Genomic DNA, 21,515 nt, shown 5'->3' with positions numbered 1-21,515 from the left:
GTAATTTTACTGTCCGTAATCCCAGTCGTAATTTCACTTTTGTTTTTGTTCAATTTTTTTTTGGCTAATGTGCAAAATAAAGAGATACTTCTGGAAAACGTACAGAAGTTTAACACAGTACTGTCCATGAATTGAGTTCGATATCAGTTTACATCACTTTCAAGGATCAATTTATTTGTTTCGAAATGTCAAATGTGGTTTTTGTTTCTTTTAAAGGTCACATTAACAAAATCTAGAATAATTTCAACATAATTCCAATGAACTTTTGGTTCTAAGACATCTTGAAAAGTAAGTTCACCCCCACAAAAAAAAAATTCCATATTAAATGCCAAGTCTGTATGTTATTATTATTATTATTATTTTATTTTCTTCTGTACTAATTATATGTATGTGTAGAACAATGAAAAGGCATGTTTTGTTACATTGTGAATTTCTTGTTCTTTGAAATTTTCAAACTACTCAATACCCACTCCCTCTGAGAGCAAGAGGATTTGTTTTCAAAGTTGGCATGTTTTCCACCAGCAACAACCCCTCCCTACAGCACTATTGCACTCTACAGGCAAAAATCACAAGTCAGCTCCCAGAACTTGCGAGGGGATGGTGATGGGGAGGAGGGGAGGTTAGTATTAGTTCGAATTTAGATAGTCCTCTGGTGCAAACCAGTGCAGAACAACAATGTCATCTGTAACAAATCTTGGAAATAATCAGAGAAAAGCAACTTGGAACGTTAAGATAAACAAGATAATTCAAAGTGTCACATTACCAAAATATATGGGATTCAAATATTAGACCTTTGAGAGATACATTATCTTCTCCAACAGGAGACCAACTGTGACCACTTTAAATTGAGTTGCGGCTTTGCTTTTCCTCGAAGAGAGATAAGAACTCGTGCAGGAGTTGACAAGAAATGGCATCTGGCAGACAAACTACAAGCAGAGTTAAGGCGAGCAATCAGATAAGGTGTAAACGGACGATAATACTATCAGTGTAAAACAAGCGCAGCTATATTTATAAATGGAAGATCAGAGTCAATAGATTAAATAGGAGTACAAGACATTGTCCCCAAGTACGGGAAACAGTATGACATTGTTGTAGGTTAAAGTATTCAAAAATTGGAGGGAAGAGAAAGCAGGACAAACTCAGGAATGCAATTCCATAGATGAAACTAAAAGTTAAGTTAAACTAAACAAACTAAAAACTAAAACTAAAAACTAAACTAAAACATTAACATTAAACATTAATATTAATTAACTAAACTGAACTAAACTAAAAGTTAAAATAAACATTAAGGCGTAAAGGAGGACAGAAAGAGTGGGCCTGGGACATAAGAAGGAATGGACTGTGTGAACAGTACATGTATGATATGATGAGGCAGGTGAAGGTCAGGGGTCAAATGGGATGGCAAGAGCAACACCAAATTAATTGATTAATATAGAGGCCAAAATGGCTGATTGTCCTGAGTTTAAATGTTGAAAAAGTGATTCCATTTTCAGAAGAATTCAACCACAAGGGTAGACAGATAATCTTCACTTTTAAACCTTAACTTGTCTCATCCTTTCCTTTTGTGGATTTTAAATAAACGTTAAATTCGACTTTTATCGATAACTGCAATCTTTAACTGCCTCATTGATTCCATGAGATCGCTGTTTATATATTTGAAAGGCCTTTTCCATACACCTACCTCTACTAAAGTTGTTGTTGCATATTCAATAGATCTCAACCTTTCACTAAACCATAATCAGTACATTTAGAAATATCTGACCTTCTAATAACTGTTTATCAGACATAACCTCAGCTCCAACATTAGATAATGACTGGCCGGACCACGACCTTGCAAGAGACCACAAAAGGCAGAAGTTGCTGAAATAGAAGGGCTTGGTGCTCTGCCTCCTCATCACTTGTTGTTTTCATTCCTGTGGACAATCCAGAATTTTGCTCACATTCTGCAAAGAGCTCCCATATCATTCATATCTCTCATCTTGACAATACCGTTGTCTGACTATTCTGCTCCATGACATATGCCACGATGCAAGTCGGTTACACTTCTTCCCTCGTCACCCTCACCCTTCTGCTCATAGCTGCTTCGTGCAATGGTGAGTTACATCAACGGTTTCATGTTGTTGTTATATACAGTGATCACAAACAATGTTGTGGTAAAACATCAGTAAAGACCAATGTAGATTGACCTGTTTGGTGTTTCCATTTGTTAACAGAGCTCTTTATGTTCCCAGATTCAGATCCAATATACTTTGTTGATGTACATATATATATATATACACAAAGAATTAAGTTAAGCACCCCTACACAACGAATTAAGGTAAGCACCCCCTAATATATATTCTTTGTGTATATGTATACATTGGCATATATTCTAAGGTATGTGAGATCAAATAATGATTGGTATGACATTAGTTATTGACGTTATTGACGTTATTGACGTCACTTACACGTTATTGACATTACACGTTATTGACGTTATTGACGTTATTGACGTTATTGACGCAAAGATCGCTAGAGGTCTTCTCAGAACAATGACTGGACGTTAGAAAACATAAACGTCATCCACACTGTCCGTGATGGACCTATAGCTCCATACTTAAATTGAGGTGAAAATATGCCTAAAATTCCCAAAAAATTTCACCTTAAATTATTCAGAATAAAATATTGAAAACGGCATGATTGTTATGTTTTTATGTGACCATAATATCACTTCTCCAGAAAATATAGCAATATCATGGGTATATTACACTGTTTTGACGACAACAAACTTGTAATGTGCGAGGTTGTAAAAAAACGGGGGGGGGGGGTGCTTAACTTAATTCTTTGTGTATATATATATTACAGTTAAATCAATTGCAATTTTCAAACGCGAGATATTGATTGAGGTTTTTTTTTTGTTTTTTTTTTTACCTCCGCCACCAAAGGTGGATGGAGTTTATGTTTTCACCCCTGTCTGTATGTCTGTTTTAGTCAGGTTCACTATGTCAATAAATTATATTTCGTTCAAAATCATGGTAGATTAGCAAACCTATACATTTTTGGAAAGGTTATAGCATAAGGAAACTAAAAATCAATGTTTACATTTGGAGAGATACCTGTATGGCGGCCATTTTGGATTTTCAAAATGGCCACTGTAAAATACATATTTTGTTCTATTTCTGCCTCTAATTACCCTAAAACCTTTTTAAAATATACTAAACCTATATTTTCAGGGACAAGGAATCCAATGAAAGTATCAAATTAGTGCTATGGGGAATGGTAAGACACGAATCAAAGGTTTTGAATTGCAAAATACTGTCTTTATATTCGCGATAAGTTGCATAATCAAATACATGTTATCATTTTGTACAGGCAGTTAATAACATCAAAATGTGTCACAATAATTAATATCACCAAACATACACAGGCAGTCAGCAAAATCATATATACACATGCAGTCAGTATAACTTCACATCTACACAGGCAGCCAATGACAAAATATACACAGGCAGTCAATGGCATCAAACATACACGATTACAGAATATGCCATTTAGAGTTCGTCATCACTGTCCTGTGTGTCGTATCCGACAATATAGTCCGCATCGTTTTCACAGTCCGTTCCACACAAGCAAAGGTCGGTCAAATTGATTGGCAAATCGAATTGGTCGAACGGTCGATCGAATCGAATTCGATGAATCGAATCGAATCGAATCGATCGAATGGTCGATCGAAGCGATTGGTCGAATGGGTCGAATTGGTCGAATGGAATTGGTCGATTGGTCGAATCGAATTGGTCGGAATTGGCAAATGTAAACATTGATTTTCAGATTTTCCATGTAATAACGTTTCCAAAAATGTATAGGTTTGCTAATCTACCATGATTTTGAACGAAAAAACATAGTGAACCTGACTATTTGATTGCTTGTCTGTTAACAAGATATCTCAAAAAGTTGTGCACGGATGCGGACGAAATTTGGCAAAGTGGTAGCGTATGTGACAAGGACGAAATGATGAGATTTTGATGAAGATCCAGAGTCGCATCCGGCTAGTATAATATTTTAAGTAATTCTTCACCATTGGGAGATAGGTCCAAAAACGATACATAGCAGGATATCTCAAAAAGTTGTGGACGGATTTGGACGAAATTTGGTGGATAGGTTGGGTGTCCGACAAGGACGATTCAATTAGATTTTGGTGAAGATCTGATTATGGATTCGGATATGAGAATTATTTAATCTTTTTAGTGATTCTTCACCATTGGGAGATGGGGCTAAAAACGATACATAGCAGGATATCTCAAAAAGTTGTGGATGGATGATTTTGATTAAATGTGATTCTGTATTGTGATTTGCTGGTCTACTCTGGGATACAAAATGTAAACTGTTCACCTGGCGGAGGTATGCTCTCTACTGAGTGCCATTCTAGTTTACATATGTGTTTATGGTTTTTTTAAATGTAAATTTTCATTTACGGACGCTTTACAATGGTTCCGTGATTTTTCCCGGTGTACCGGCTTCAATGTCCATCGGCACGCCAAATTTCAGCTTTCTACGACAACCAGAAGGTACCGAATATTAATATCAATCAGTGGTTGGAAAGAACTTTATGCTTTATATATTTATATATATACATACATAGATACATACACACACACACACAAGCTCCTCCATAAAGCTTTACATCACTGTGACAATTTTTTTGAGTTTATGTCATAATTGGAGTAAAAAGATATAGCACTGCTTTTTCTTTTCAATTAACAACTTTAAGTTAAAATTTAGCAAAGTCATGATCAGCAAACATATCTGGGTCTGTGAAGTGTGGTATTTAAGTATATTGTTACAGATACGACTTTGATGGTATGGTGGGCCGAGCGGGATGGCCGCCGTATCCGCACAAATTACCACAAATTACCCGACTATACTCGACGTTGACGAGCCGCGCTATGCTGGCTCAATAAGAAAAAGAAGACACCCGGCTGGATTACAATCACACAATACGACACCAGGGGTTCAGTTCTCAAGTATATTCGTACGGAAAAAGGTTAGATTACAGGGACAAGAGGGAAACATAGGAAGGTGGGCACTTAAACACACTCTTATATTAACCCTAGACAGACCACAGATAAACGGGACAAGGCTCACTCACACGGGGTTTGATGGCCAGGAAAGCGGCAGTCGATGGCTCAGGTGCACCTGGCTCAGGGACAGAATCGCGTACGTTGGTGTCCAGCAGATGCGGGGAGGTCGCTCAGCGCTCGGGAGGGTGGCGTCTTGTCCTTCCAAGCTCGGGGCGCATCTCACGTCACGTCCGGCGCGGGGCCGCGTATATCCGGCGGGGAGTCACGCCCTCGCTCGTTAGCTCCGCCCCATATGGCATCGGCCCATGGCTTCTCATTGGGTGCGGGGGTTACCGGCTCCGCCCTTGACGAGGGGCCGACAGGGAGCCCCCTTCTGGGTAACCCCGTCGAGCACATGTTCAATGGCGGCCAACCGAGCCGGAGTGAGGACGCAAAGCCGCTGTTGTTGTGGTTGTTGTTGGAGCTTGAGATGATGGGAAGAGATGCGGGGAGGTATGGGAAGGTCCTAAACTCCTACTGGTGCCATATCATCACATTCTGGTGCAACGAAGAGTCATAATTAATGGAAACAAGTCCTTAACTGACATAGATTAAGAATAACTAGCAAGATGTCCTATAATTGTCTACGTGTGGTGCGGGGGACCTGGGCACGACATTTAATGGGGGAATGAAGGGGAAGATCGGCTCTAATGGGTGTTGTTTACAGACAATGGGACTAGGGAATGGGGTAAGGGGAGAGTTGGGGAGTATCGGAGAAGATAGGGGAATATTTACAAGCGGATATGGAGGTCAAATTCCATATTCGCAACATTGCACCCTTCTCTACCCTCGGGGCGTCCCGACCCGATAAATTTTTACCTACTTTAGTGTGGCACGCAATGTAGTTCCCTCTACTATTAACTCTACCCTGAGTGCGACAGTTTTACAGATATTCACAAATGAGTAAATATGTCCCCCTGCGACGTTGCACCCTTCTCCTCACAGAAACACACCCACAGGATAACCGAATCCGGAAAGAATTCTCAAACTAAACATACAGCCGGTAGGGAGCATTATTTACAAGACTACGCTGATATCTACACTACGATCCAGGACCTGTCTTTGGAGGAACACATGCAGATGTTATGCATAGAGAGAGCGCGCTTGCCAACATCGATACACCAACCCACGAGTGCTCTGTGGCCGACGGCCTTTAATAACGTGCAGAGCACCCTTTCCGCGCATCAAAAGCACCACCCCACCACCAATCGGTGCAGTCACCATTGTTCATTGGTATAAAAATAAATTCGACAACCCCTAACCCTGCAGGTGTCTCTTGCTCTTCTTGTGGTGCACTTGGTGGTGTTAACTATAAGTGGTTCACCTGTATGGCATAGGTGCCACGTTGACCCATAGGTCCATCCCCGGGTGGTGCTTGGCCGCAAACGAACTGCGGTCCATTGTGGGTGGCCACAAACATTGCGGTCCATATGGTGTATCGATCCAGGCAGCCAACAGCGAAAGTGCAGGCCCACAACTGCGTAGCCAGCACCTCTCTCTCCTCTCTCTCCACCCCAAAGCCAGATCCTCGGAGGTGGGAGACAAAAACAAGACAAGTGAGCAAGGTGGTAAGGGCGCAAAAGTGCACGCAATGCAAGGTGATGCACACTGGGGGCACATGGGAACCAGGTGAGACAGGTACGTTCCTACCGTACGCCCCCCCCACCAGGTAACCTACATGGCCCCTCCCTTACCCCTTACTGTATCAACAAAACACAACACTACCCATAAACATCTACTTTACAAATCCACAAACATCCCTACTGTCTTCCCCGTTCCTCCCATAAACCAAATTCGTCTTCTCTCCCTCCTAACCAATCAAATTTGCCATTTTCAACTCTCATCAAAATTTGCCATCTCCAACTGCACATCAAAATTTGCCATCACCAATTCATCATCAGTCCCTCCTAGGGAGGGAGAGATGGAATCACCCCAATGTCTCATCCACGTCGTGATGCGTCTCACAAATCCAACAGCAATTCTCATTTCCTGCACAAAACAAAGAAAACACAGGTGTGGAGTCATCATCATCACCACAGGTAAGTGGCTGCGTATGGTGCGACAGGTTCATCAATCCTAACTATTTCCTAAATGACTTTAACAACTTTACACTACCCGGGGTCTCTCTCCGGCCAAACCATTGGCCCTCTTACACTATGGGTTCTAAAAACCAATTCCCATTGGCCAAACTGTGGTGCTCTTCAATTTGGGGTCTCACTCCCCCGATTCATCTCCCGGTGCCCTCGCACAATTTCTGGGCTGCGGCGTGTACCTCTCCCAGTGGGTCTACCCACCTGCACACCTCCACCACTGCAGTTGCCTCCGAGCTTACCTGCTCCTTGCCCTAACCTAACTACCTGGGGAAGGCCCTCTGGCACTCTCCCCACTCGGTGCCCTCTCTGGCACTGGGCTACCCGGGTCCATCCTCCGGATCCTCGGGCCCCATCCACAACTCTACCGGCTCCCAGAGCCCACCTGCGGCCTCACCTGGCCGACATCCTCACAGTGGTGGAGTGCCCAACCAACTACACACACTAATAGGCTACACGCCCAGCCATTTCCACAACACTAATGCACCCATTCACAACACCATTCTGCAACCGCACCACAAATGCCAATATCCAACCACAATTTACCTGCACCCTCTACCTAACACTTACACTACCCGCCCCGGGTACTCGTGAAAGGGGTCCACTCTTCCCCCATCCACACCTTCGCACCATGCACACCACTCCAACTCTCTCCACACACCTGTACCTGCACACCTGTGCTCTCACACCTGGTGCCACCTGCACCCTTCTCTCCCCAAGCGCATTCGCGCTGATCCACACACTCACTACTCATACACTGCTCCACACACCTGTCCAGTTGCACACCTGTGCAATCACACCTGTTCAATTCTCACCTGTTCAATCCTCACACACACGGCATCATCTCAGCTAACTACTCCCTTCTGAAACTTGCGCTTCCCAGTCGTCCCTTTAAACTATTGCGCTCCCTCGTCATTATAATCCACACTAATCTACCTGCGTCCCCACTACAGGTATCAGTCACTAACTAAACCTTAACGTTACCTAATGTCATCTTCGCTAGATCCCTACACATGATATATCCTAACCCACCCGGGCTAGTTTTCACTGCCATCAACCCCATAAGCTATTGCACATTTGCCCCCCATGGGAAGGATGGTGGATTTGCCATCCCCCCACATCGGGGGTCTCTCACTACCAATTTTGCACATCAAATTTCAACAAATTAAAAATTTGCCAATCACTGCCCATCATCTGCCAATCACTACTGCCAATCCCTTGCCAATCATCAAATTTTGCTTTTCTCTAATTTTGGGTCCAAAACACTAACCTCATCACCCAGTCGACTCACTAATACCTCTCGGTGCGCCAATCCCTGTCCAAAGCCCGGCTTCGTAAAGCCAAGCAATGGGTGCTGGTTGTTTTGTGCCAGCGGCTGGATGCGTCCCGCATTCGGTGCAGGGACGGGGGCTTACCCGGGCCGAGATCCCACGCATCACCTCGGCGTGGAGCCATCCAATGCCCCGATCTCGACCTGCCGGCACGTCTCACCAAAAAGTGGTCGCCATGACGACCCTTTCTATCGGGCTGCCAGCTCCGCCTAGTGGAGCCTGGACGCGGCCGTTCAAAGCGAGGCCCAGCGTGGGTCGCGCACGGCGGTTCTTTCGAACCCGCCGTGGCTCGGATCCCCGCTGGTTCTCGCGGCACGCGAAGCCCGGCACGCACCGAGGACCCGCTTCGGCTAAAAGTCGACCTGACCTTTAACCCGTGTAACGTCGATGCTTCACCTGCATGCTTACACCCCGCAGCCCGTTCCTTGCTCATACATGCAGCTGTTCCCATTCTCCTTGTACCGTTCCTTACACACCCAGGTACACCCATTCCACTCACAGCCTTGGTCACACACCTGACCACCGAACACTTTGGCACACATTCGTTGGTAGCACACCTCACCAACACACCGCTTCGCGCCCCCTCCTCTGTCACCTCCTCTGTGACAATCACAGGTGTGCCCTCATTCGCACACCCAACCACGTGCCTCACCACCAACTCCAGCGTGCATTCCCACTCACGCTCTACCATTCCAGGTGTGCATCCTTCCATCCCAGGTGTACATCCTCGCTCACCTGTCACAACTAACTCACGCTCCATGTCACTCTCACTACTTTCACCTCCATTCCTGACAGCGCACTCACCCTTACTCTTGACAGCACACTCTTTCCCCATGCACCTGTCCGTCACACACCTTTCTCGCGCACACTCTCCCGTTACACCCTCTGTAACACTCACCACAGGTGGACACTCTTCCTTACTTCTGACAGCGCACTCTTTCCTCATGCACCTGTCCGTCACACACCTTTCTCGCGCACACTCTCCCGTTACACCCTCTGTAACACTCACCACACCGCGCTTCCACGTGCTCCCTCGCACACGCGCTACGACCGACTCACTCTCGCCAGCACACTCACTCCTTGGCACGCACTTTTTCCTCACACACCCCAGAGTCGGATTTTCTCGCACACCTCCTTTTTCGCACACCAGACCTGTCGCACACTTCACCAACGGCCTCTCACGAACACCCGGGTCCATCTCGACCCCCAAGCTCCTTAAATCCCCTGGCGCATCATACGCACGACCATATTGGTCACCACTTACACCGGGTCCTCTTCCTCTTCGCTTCTCCTCCATCACCTGCGAATCCCTCATCCGGTTAATGAGCACATCATCACGATCCAAACACAGACTTTGGACCAATTCTTTTATCTCCTCTTTTATCTCTTTCTTATCCCCTCTCCGTCGCTTCTTAATTTCGCTCATCCCTTCTTCCACTTCTTCTAATTTGTGCTTCACTTCTTTTATTCCCTGGTATGTCTCCTCAAGCTCGTCCTCCAAGGCTACCTTGACCGTTTCCATGTGCGTCCTTACCTGTCGGTCCTTCGTCTCCATTACCTCTATCACCTCGTCCAGCCTTGTTGTCAGTCCCTCACGTACCATCTGACATTCCCTCTTTGTCGCTATTAAGTCGTCTTTTAGTTCTTTCTGTGTCACTTTTAACCCTCCTAATACCGCAGTGTTCCTTTGAACCTGCTCCATTAGTTCTTTTTGTCCCTCCGTCAGCTGTTCCACCTCCTGCGTCAGGACCTCTATGCCCCCCTGTAACTTTACAGTCCCCTTTCTCACCTCCTTCTCCATGTGCTCCCTACAGTGCCTCACCTCCTCGCGCACTCCTCCGACCTCCTCACTCACTCCTCTTCTGATCTGCTCTCCCATCACTTGCATCTCCTGCCCAGATGCCACCCTCATCTGCTCCATTTCCTCCCTGTGAGCATCCAGTTTGGTTTCTACCCCCATTCTGACCCCCTCTATCTGCTGCCCCATTTGGTTAACTTCCCTTTCCGCTTGGTCCCTCATGTCCCTCAATTTGCCTTCCATGGTGTTTTCTAACCCCTCTAACCCTTTTTTCACTCCCTCTATCTGATTCTCCTGGGCAGCCATTCTATTTTCTACCCCCGTTAACCCATTCTTTACTTCTTTTATCCCGTTGTCTAACTCCTCAAAATTATTGTCTAACTTCGCAATTTTCTTGTCTAACTCCTCAAAATTATTGTCTAACTTCTCACTGGTACCCCTCGCTTCGTCCCTCATTACCCCCATTTGGCCCTCCATTCGCCCACTATCAACCCTCATTTGCTCACTCTGAGCATCCATCCGGTTCCCCAATTGGTTACTCTGCAGTTTGAGGGACGCCTGCATTTGCGCCATAAATTGCTCCATGAGGACCTGCATCTGGGCCATCCCTCCCACTTGTGCAGCGGGTGCGGCCGCCGTAGCTATGTGCGAGGCGCAATTTCGCGCGTCTGCTACCCCCGCTGTTTCGCTCTCCTCATGTCCCTCATGTCCCTCAATTTGGTCCTGGACCGACCCTGCTTCACTCTCCCCTACCGGACCCCAGCCGTCTTGATCCGCCATAGCGCGACTTTCAAAATTCGGTTTTTATTTTTTATTTTCGTAAAACAAATTGAAATTTCGCCGTTATAATTTCGCGCGGGAAACGCGCTCCGAATCGATTTTCCCTCCCAAAATTTGGGCCTAACTAATTTAGTCCCGGGTTCGAATTCCACTCCTCGACACCAATTGTTACTGATACGACTTTGATGGTATGGTGGGCCGAGCGGGATGGCCGCCGTATCCGCACAAATTACCACAAATTACCCGACTATACTCGACGTTGACGAGCCGCGCTATGCTGGCTCAATAAGAAAAAGAAGACACCCGGCTGGATTACAATCACACAATACGACACCAGGGGTTCAGTTCTCAAGTATATTCGTACGGAAAAAGGTTAGATTACAGGGACAAGAGGGAAACATAGGAAGGTGGGCACTTAAACACACTCTTATATTAACCCTAGACAGACCACAGATAAACGGGACAAGGCTCACTCACACGGGGTTTGATGGCCAGGAAAGCGGCAGTCGATGGCTCAGGTGCACCTGGCTCAGGGACAGAATCGCGTACGTTGGTGTCCAGCAGATGCGGGGAGGTCGCTCAGCGCTCGGGAGGGTGGCGTCTTGTCCTTCCAAGCTCGGGGCGCATCTCACGTCACGTCCGGCGCGGGGCCGCGTATATCCGGCGGGGAGTCACGCCCTCGCTCGTTAGCTCCGCCCCATATGGCATCGGCCCATGGCTTCTCATTGGGTGCGGGGGTTACCGGCTCCGCCCTTGACGAGGGGCCGACAGGGAGCCCCCTTCTGGGTAACCCCGTCGAGCACATGTTCAATGGCGGCCAACCGAGCCGGAGTGAGGACGCAAAGCCGCTGTTGTTGTGGTTGTTGTTGGAGCTTGAGATGATGGGAAGAGATGCGGGGAGGTATGGGAAGGTCCTAAACTCCTACTGGTGCCATATCATCACATTCTGGTGCAACGAAGAGTCATAATTAATGGAAACAAGTCCTTAACTGACATAGATTAAGAATAACTAGCAAGATGTCCTATAATTGTCTACGTGTGGTGCGGGGGACCTGGGCACGACATTTAATGGGGGAATGAAGGGGAAGATCGGCTCTAATGGGTGTTGTTTACAGACAATGGGACTAGGGAATGGGGTAAGGGGAGAGTTGGGGAGTATCGGAGAAGATAGGGGAATATTTACAAGCGGATATGGAGGTCAAATTCCATATTCGCAACAATATATTCTACGCTTTGGTTTTCTTTATCATTATTGAGATGGATGTGGATCTTCGAGCAAAAGAACGTGCTGATTTACCATTGAGTAGACAGTTCACTGTTGAAAAACCAAACTCAAAATCGACAAATACGCTCTTAGGTTTAATTCTCGCAGCTGTTCATTTGAAATACATGTATTGATCTGCAGGAAAGGGAGAAGACTTTAAACTGTTATGCTTATAGCTGGTATCCGCTGTAATTTCAGATGTAAAGACGAATTACTGAGGAACTATTATTTGAGGGTAATAAGTTAATGATTATGAACATTAACTATCAAATTTATTGTCCATCACATAGTTTAACGTTTTCCATCTCCATCAACTCCTACAGCATTACAGCCTCGATTACGATCAATGACTCGTTGAACCAAGATCAATGTGAAGCCAGTGCTTCTAAATCAACGTTAAGGATTTTTGGAAAGTATTCTTGGGATTAGATCAGCAATCCACATTCGGCCCATCAATCTGTACGAACAACGGATTGGGTAAGGTACATCTCCCTCCACCAAAGGATATTGTTATACTCTGGGCAATTGTTTTTGCAGTAAAACTTTAAATTACTTACGATAAATCCCAGCAAATAATGGATGAGTTTCATTTGTGTGGTTATTTTGTGCTCGCACGTCCAAGGCAGGTGATATGCACTTGGAAATCATTTGGTCACTATGTTAAGTGACAGTTAACAAAAAATCATCATTATTGTGCCACTTATCCACAGGAAAGGTTCACTAATTTTAGTTAACTGAGTGTGCTTGTCTGTCTGCCAAGACCAGACTCCAAATGCTAAATTGCTTTTGCACTCACCAATGGCACATACATGATGAAATTTTGGACTGCATAGGGAAACATCACAAAAAATTATTTTTCAGTACTTTTGTAAGGCTGAAATTTGTCACAGAGTTTGTGTGTGAGCTAAATCATACAAGGAGCATTTCAAAAGTTAAATGAACGAGATAGATTAGAACACTCACAATAGATTAGAACACACCAATTATGTTTTATGTCACTCTTCCCATAGAGAAGCATATATAAATTATTAAATAAATATATTATTGAATTTATATATATATATATATATATATATATATATATATATATATATATATATATATATATATATATATATATATATATATATATATATATATATATATTAGGGTGGTCCACAGATACATGTAATATTTAATACTATTAAAATTCCATGCTCCACAAGGTTGCCCTTGTTCCTATGTTTATAAAGATCATATGAACCAAATATGAGGTCAATTGCGCATTGGAGGTCTCGTCTCTTCAAAGCTGTCCATGCGCGCTCGCTTTCGAAGTTAAGTAACTTTTCACAATTGTGTTTTTGTCGAAACTGTATCTTTCTCTCGGTGTATGTACCTATTGGGGTGTCTTTAATAGTATTCTTGGCGTTGGTTTTTCATACCTGTGTACAGAATCGTCGGTCTTTCTTATCGCGTATTCTGAGGCCTAAGTGTAGTACTAGGCTACCGTGTCCGACCTTGGCTTGAGGCTTTGTTTTTGTCTCAGCCGTTCTCCGATCGTGCTGCAATTACTTTCTGGTCTCTGTTTTTCACGGTCTTTTCACCCCATACTTCCTTGTTTTAAAATCTCAAAAAAATAAATAAATAAATAAATATATTTCCTTCTGTTCTTATTCGTTTATTCGTTCTTATTTGTTCGTTCGTTCTTCGACCACATTGTTTGTGATCACGTGATCACTTTGTTAAAAAATGTCTCATCTGACCCCTGAAGACCTGTATTCTGTCATATTCTATAACACCTTTTTCTTCTTCTTCTATAAAAGGATGCTTTCGACTTGCTCACCAAATCTATTCATTCCAAAAAATATTCCATCTCTAATAGTGCATCTTTCATTCATTCCCTAAACTCTCCAGCACTCCATCCTCCCTCCAGCATCCTCAAACGTATTTTTGACTCGAATGTCTCAAGAAACTCATTTTGCAATAAATGTTCGTTTCCCATTAATCGTACATTTTTCAAAATCACATCACCCCAAAATCCCATTTCCCATCACCCCTCCCCTCTAAATCTACCCCCTTGCCCCTCCCCTCCAAATCATCCCTATCACCCATCTCTTTCAAATCTTCCCCCTTGCCCCTCCCCTCCAAATCTTCCCAATCACCTATTCCTTTCAAATCTCCCCCCACACCCCTCCCCTCCGAGACTCTCCCTCGCTCCTCCCCTCCTAGACTCCCCTCTCACCCCTCCTCCTCAAAGCATCCTCCCCGCTTCTTCCCCCTTCCAACTTTCACCTTCATCTCCCTCACCCTTCTGCCTCGCTCTTCCCCTCGTCAAATAACACCTCACTGCGCCTCTCCCAATCACCATCAAACCTTTTGTCTGCCCCATTCTTCCCTTTCTCCAAGCTATTCTGTAATCTCCGACACACCTTCAACAGCTCTCCCTACCTCTTCCTCCTCTTCCACATCTTACCCTACCGCTCCCCCCCCCCCCCCCTGTTCTGTATCCGATGCTCCCCCTTCCTCTTCCTTAACAGTATGGACCTCAAACATCCAGGGCCTTCGCTCAAACTTGTCTGATCTCTCCATACAGGTTGCTTCTGACAAACCAGACGTGATCTGCTTAACAGAAACTTTCCTCCTTCATGATGTCTCTGATTCCTTGGTATCTCTCCCAGGTTACACCCTCCTCTGGTATGATAGACCTGAGCCTCGTCCTGGAGGTGGGGTTGCTATCTTTATAAAAAACTCTCTTCCTCACTCGCCCTGCACTGCCATCTCTCCACCTCACCCCCAGGAATACCTTTGGCTACGGCTTCCCCTTCGCTCCCACCTTTTGTTCATATGTGTGTTGTACCATCCACCAAACAGTGATGACTCCATCTACATCTCGCTGTCTGAGAATATGGACCAACTTCTATCTACCCATCCCAACTCTCTCTTCCTCATATGTGGTGATTTCAACTGTCACCATGCCAGTTGGCTGGGTGTGGGTAACTCTCTCACCAGCCATGGCTCTTCAACAAAGAACTTCTGTGACTCACTGGGACTGACACAATCTGTCAATTTCCCGACCCGGATTTCAGTCAACGGAGCATCTTCTCTTCTGGACTTGGTTATGACTAACTTCCCTGAAAATGTCTGCTGCTCTTCTTCTGCTCCAATCGGCTCTTCTGATCATGTGCTTGTTAAAGTGGACATCTCTCTGACCATTCTCAGAGAGCCTCCTCAGCGTCGACGAGTCTGGCATTTCACTCAGGCCAACTGGCACGGTCTTCAAGCAGCCATCAATCATCTGGACTGGTCTCCCATCTCTACTACCTCTGACATAAATTCTTCCTGGGAATTCTTCCAAAGCAAACTGCTCTCTCTCATGCACAAATTTATCCCATCTCGTCTTCTGTTGTCATACCCTTCCTCCCGTCCATGGTACACGGAATCTTGTGGTGAGGCTATTGCCCAGAAACAACTTGCTTTCGTCTCCTGGAAAGCAAATCCAACGGAAGGAAATCTCATTTCCTTTCACAAAGCCCGAAACAAGTGTGTGTCCACCCTCAGGAGAGCCAGGAAACAATATCTCTCCGTTCTCAGGACCGAACTCTCTTATCTGTCTCCCTCTTCCAAATCCTGGTGGCGTCTGGTCAAATCTGTTTCTGGTGTTTGTTCCCCCTCCATCCCCTCCCTCACCTCAAATGGCCACACAGCTGACTCCGCACGAGAAAAAGCTGAATGCCTCAACTCTGTGTTTGCCTCTAAATCTTGTGTCCCAAACCCATCCCTCTCTGTACCCACCGTACCCAGTCGTACCCAGCTGCTCCTGGACTCTGTGTCCTTTCCTCCTGACAAGGTGGAAAAGTTTCTGTCAACCCTCGACTCGGATTCTGCAACTGGACCTGACGGCATCAGCCCACGGGTCCTAAAATCCTGTTCTTCCGCTCTTTCACTCCCTCTCTCTGTTCTCTTCACCCTCTCTTTTGCTCAAAGTCATCTTCCATCTGCTTGGAAATCTGCCAACATCACCGCTTTGCACAAAAAGGGTGCAAAAACAGATCCCAGCAACTACAGACCAATCAGCCTTCTCCCAATAATCAGCAAAGTCATGGAATCCATCATTGCTTCAGATATGAAATCTTTCCTCTACTCCAATGGCTTGATCTCTGATCATCAATTTGGTTTCAGACCTGGACACTCTACTCTGAACATGCTGCTTCTGCTTTCTCAACAATGGATGGAGGTCCTCAATGCCAAACAGGAAATTAGAGCAGTCTCCCTTGACATATCACGTGCCTTCGATACGGTCTGGCACCCCGCTCTGCTCACCAAACTCTCCTCTTTTTGTAACCATGGAAATCTCCACGCATGGCTGGCGGACTTCCTCTCTAGTCGTAGTCAACGTGTGGCCCTGAATGGGTTTCTCTCATCTCCTCTTCCTGTTCAGGCTGGAGTTCCACAAGGCAGTGTTCTGGACCCTGTGCTTTTTCTGGTCTTCATCAATGATCTCTCTGACTCTCTTGAAAATCCTCTGTATCTCTTTGCTGATGACTCTACTCTCTGTCGCTCCATTCTTCATCCCTCAGATTGGCAGTCTGCAGCCTCCTCACTCTCTGCAGACCTGGACAAAATCACAGACTGGGCAAACAAGTGGAACATGTCTTTCAATCCTGACAAATCTCACACTCTTACGATGTCTCTCCGAAAAGACCGACTGGACAACCCTCCCATCCACTTTCTGAATAATCCTCTCCAAGAAGTTCTGTCACTCAAGCTTTTGGGTCTCACTATCTGCCATGATCTTTCCTGGGAAAACCACATTTCAAATCTGGCCTCCAAAGCCAGTCGCCGACTGGGCATCCTCCGTCGTGCGAAGTCTTTCCTTGGCACACCTGAGCTCCTCACCACATACAAGGCTTTCATCCGCAGCTCAATGGAATACTGCTCTCCCCTCTGGGCTGGTGCTCCTGCCTCACACCTAGCTCGTCTTCACGCTGTTGAAACCAAAGCATTCAGAATCATTGGAATCTCCCACGATGAAGCTAACTCCAAGGGCCTCTCACTCACTCACCGCAGGCAGGTTGGTGGTCTTTCCGTCTTCTACCGACTCCTCTCTGGCCTTGCCCCCCCAGCTCTCTCTGGGCTCTGTCCCGCAAATATTCCTACAGGTCGCACAATATCTGCCTGCAACCCTCTTATGGTCAAACTGCCAAAATCAAGACTCTCTGCTCACCTTCACTCCTTCATTCCTCTTTTCTCCCACCTCTGGAACAAACTCCCTCACTCTCTTCAATCCCACTCCACCCTCCAGGTCTTTAAAACAGCTGTTCACCACCATCTCTTATCTTCCCCCATCCAAAACCTTGATCTTTTCTACCCCTGATAATTTCACCCCAATTCCACTTTTTTGAAATACCAACTTCTGTCCTGGAAGTCCTTGGTGTCCTTGTGTTTTAAACTTCTCCCTCCCCCCCCCCCCCCTTCCCACACCTCCTCCCCCCAAGCCCTCTCCCTTCCACACATCTCCCTGCTCTCAAATGTTGTGTTTGTGTGCTTCCCCTTCTCTCCCCATCTTGTTTTCCGCTCCCTCTTTTTATATATTTTGTTTGTCTGGTTGATTTGTTTGTGAAGTAAATGTTAGCTCTTTCACGAGCCTCGATTCAGGATACAAAAAAAAAAAAAAAAAAAAAAAAAAATTGGAACTTATTTAGAGGTTGCTCAAAAAATAACATTTTTTATTTATCCTGTTTTTTTCAGATGGCAGAAAATCGCAGCTCTTCCACAGTTTGGTTGCTGGGCAAGTCTGAAAAGGAAATAATATGTGGGGGACTACTGACCAAGGGACACACATTGCAGAAAATGGTGTACCATCACATACAAGAACACCATACAGTTCGTGAAAGTGCCAAACTTAGTGTACAAGCTGTGTGTGCATACTGGGAGAAAGCACGAATTCCAGTGCAGAGAGTAGATTCCTGTGAGCGCCAACTTTTGAAGTTGTATGATGCCTACAAACTGGGAAAGAAAAATAGAACCAAGACATTCGAAAACTATAGAGTGAAGGAGCAGATGTTCAAAGATGATCTTCAATCCCTCTTCGATATCTCACCAAATGATGCGCTTGAGAAAATGACGAATGAAGAAGACAAAGCATTCCTTATCATGCAGCGTGAGGATCCCTCAAGTTCACGTATGGGATCTCTGGACAACACTCTGGCAGTGAAGGAGAACAGAAAGCGTATCAGGCTTGAGAATGAAGATAAAAGAAAGAAGAAACATGCTGCTGAGCCTCGAACAGCAATGCAATCTGTTCCATCAAAATCGGCTGTGGTTGATGATGATGATGAGTCTGAGATTGAAAGCTCCGATTCAGGGGACAATGAATTCAAACTCCAAAGTCCATCTTCTGCCAAACAGGCAAAAAAGGCTCCGATCAAGGTGATCACTCCAGCAATAGTGGCAACTCTGGACAGAGTAAATCTCTCAGATCGGCGTGCTATGTTTGTGGCCAGTGCTTTTGCACAATCTCTTGGTCATACCATTGAAGACAAGTGCAAGCCAACAATAATAAATAATTTGAGTAATTGAAAATAGATAATTATCTATGAATTGATGGATGATGCTAAAAATTCTGTATCTTATTATTCATTAAAATTTGTCAACATTTTGAGCAACCTCTAAATATTGTCCAATCAAGCTCAAATTTTCACCACAAACTACTTTCTTCAATAGGAATAGGGGCAGGCTTGTGGGGAAATTAAAATCCAATCTTCAAATTTTTGGACCACCCTTATATATATAATATATATATATATATATATATATATATATATATATATAATTTGATTCTTGTTTATAAAATGATATATACCTTAGGGTGTTCAGAAATTATATGGTGTGAAAACCTTTTTTATTTCAAAAACGCATACCCTCTAATTTTGTGAGGTTGGACATTATGAACAAATGCGACAACTTTCAGGTGGATCAGTATACATTAAGTGACAGCTCAAGTCATATGTAGAAATGAAAAAAGAACCAATTTTTCGGAAAACTAGTGATTTAATATAGCTTTCAATGCTTTACTTTTTAAATCATTTAATTACTCAAAAACATATTTTTCAATTAAGAAAATTATGTCATATGTCAAATGTTTTCACATGATAGAAACCACTGTCTTTATCATATTAAGTAGATATCATTAGGTTATGTTGTCCTCAAATAAATGTTTCTTCAGTGGCTTTCTGATCAATTTCCTGTGTTGTTCTACCACTTGGAAGATGAGCTGACGCTGTTCTTCATCATGAGTGAGGGCAAGGTTGAAATCTGTAGCCAACTTTACGGCACGTTCAGCACAATCATTGACCACACGTAGTGCAGAAACTTTTTCTTGGGCAAGAATATAGTCTTGATTCGAGCTCCATGTTTCAGGATCGCTTTTAAGGAACTCCTTTGACAACTATTCAGAGCACAGAAGAGATTGAGAGACCTTCTTGTCACAAACTCAGCTAGCTGTCTCCCTTTGAATGCGTGACTGGCAGGAACATGAACACTTCTCACATCTTCTTTCATCTCAGGCTTTTCTAAGGAGATTACCACATCCTTTTTCACCTCCACTGCAATTTTGTCAGAGAAGAGAACTAAGCCAACCAAATCTTCACTCAAATACCATAGATGACTCCTCAATTTTGACAGAGCCGTCTTGGCAACTTTTTGATCGACCTCAGAGTAGTCTTCCATAGCCTGAAGAAGGTGTAAGTCATTGGAAGGTGCATTGCAAGTATCATTTGCAGTGAACCATGCTTTTGTGCAGTGAACAAGGTGACTGTGAAGAGACAAATACGTCTTAGTGACTGGAATTCATGTGCAGATAGCTGAAACTGGTCGCGAAAACAGGATATCTTGACGCAGAATATGCCTTTAGCCATCCAGCGTGCACGATGGTATGCTCCAGGTGGGCTGAACTTTACATGTCCTTCCACATTATCTCCAAGTGTGATGAGAGCCAGTCTAATGAATTCCAAATAGTCATCTCTTGGCTGTTTGTCCATTAGTTGACTGCGAAGAAAAGTTATTGCAGAGTCGTGATTGTTTTCAAACCAAACCTTCTCACTGCCATCAAAGCTTGTGGCAAGTGATGCAAACTTGCTTGTGTCAATGGAAGTCCAATGCTTCTTAAAGCGACCGAAAATGCCAATTTGTGGTCCAGATGCAACAAAGAATGTGTCAAATACAGCTGAAGCAATGATTTCAAATATGTGATGCCGACAAGCCAAAAACAGTAGGCGTTTAAGGCATTTTGAATGATTGTGATTGCACCCATATGGAGTCCTGTATTTGTGCTTGTTGTATCAAAACATAATCCAGCAAGCCATTCAGACACACCATCCCATTCATTGATGAACTTAATGACTGCTTCTCCCATCAGGATTCCAGTACCAGATTGAAGTTTTGAAATGCCAAGAAGCTTTTCTACGTCTTTTCCAGATACAACAACAGGCAAACGATCAGCCATTGTACCATCATTGTCTGGCATCAGCTTGCCATCAAAATGTACAACAAGAGGCGTATCAGGCGAAAAGTTTTCCTGAATAGTTTCTCCAATTGACTTGCGGACTGTCCTTCGAGCTTCATAAAGTGAAGTTGTTGACAGTGTCAGTCTGCTTACAGGGACCCCAGCAGCTTTCAGTGCAGGACCAATGATGTGCATTGCTTCACGTGGTGTAGTTCCAGTTCTATCCAAACTTGCTGCAACTAAAGGGTCTTCTACGATGCAACGTTTGTCCAACTTCATCGTCATTGGAGTTGTTGCTCCTGATGTTTCAGGCGTATCGATTTGTTTTGAGAAATATTTGTTAATCTCCACAGGCTCATCATCATTTGCAGATTCTTCACCTGTTGATTGTGATGAATCATCCAGCACTTCATTAGGGTTCATCACCATCTGTTTTTTTGCTTCGTGTTCTTTTTCAATGCGCATCATCTCTTCACCTTGTCGTTTCGGTCGTTTCTCTTCTCGCTTTTTGAACTGCAAGTCTTCTCCGGTCATTATCATCTTCCTGGGTCCTTGTTGATCTTGAAGGAACTCAAAATCCTGTGGAATTTTGATAAGCTGATCAGAATTAGCATGTGATAGATCAAATAGCTGATTCAGTTTATGGTTAAATCAGTCTCCAATTGACCCTGCCT

At 44.4% G+C, this 21,515-nt stretch overlaps 1 protein-coding gene across 1 annotated transcript in view; it reads left to right on the top strand.

Moving 5' to 3' along the window:
- Positions 1-628: 628 nt before the first annotated feature.
- LOC144893622 (uncharacterized) overlaps positions 629-21,515 on the top strand; it is a 41,278-nt gene continuing 20,391 nt past the window's right edge. The window contains exons 1-2 of the mRNA XM_078784434.1: positions 629-1,272; positions 1,511-2,093. Coding sequence (XP_078640560.1) covers positions 2,012-2,093 — 82 coding nt within the window. The 5' untranslated portion in view covers positions 629-1,272; positions 1,511-2,011. The remainder of the gene's footprint in view (positions 1,273-1,510; positions 2,094-21,515) is intronic.

The sequence above is a fragment of the Myxine glutinosa genome, chromosome 9 (assembly GCF_964187855.1).
Source record: "Myxine glutinosa chromosome 9, kmMyxGlut1.1, whole genome shotgun sequence".
NCBI classification, from domain to species: domain Eukaryota; kingdom Metazoa; phylum Chordata; class Myxini; order Myxiniformes; family Myxinidae; genus Myxine; species Myxine glutinosa.
This window is presented reverse-complemented; position numbering and strand designations above follow the sequence as displayed.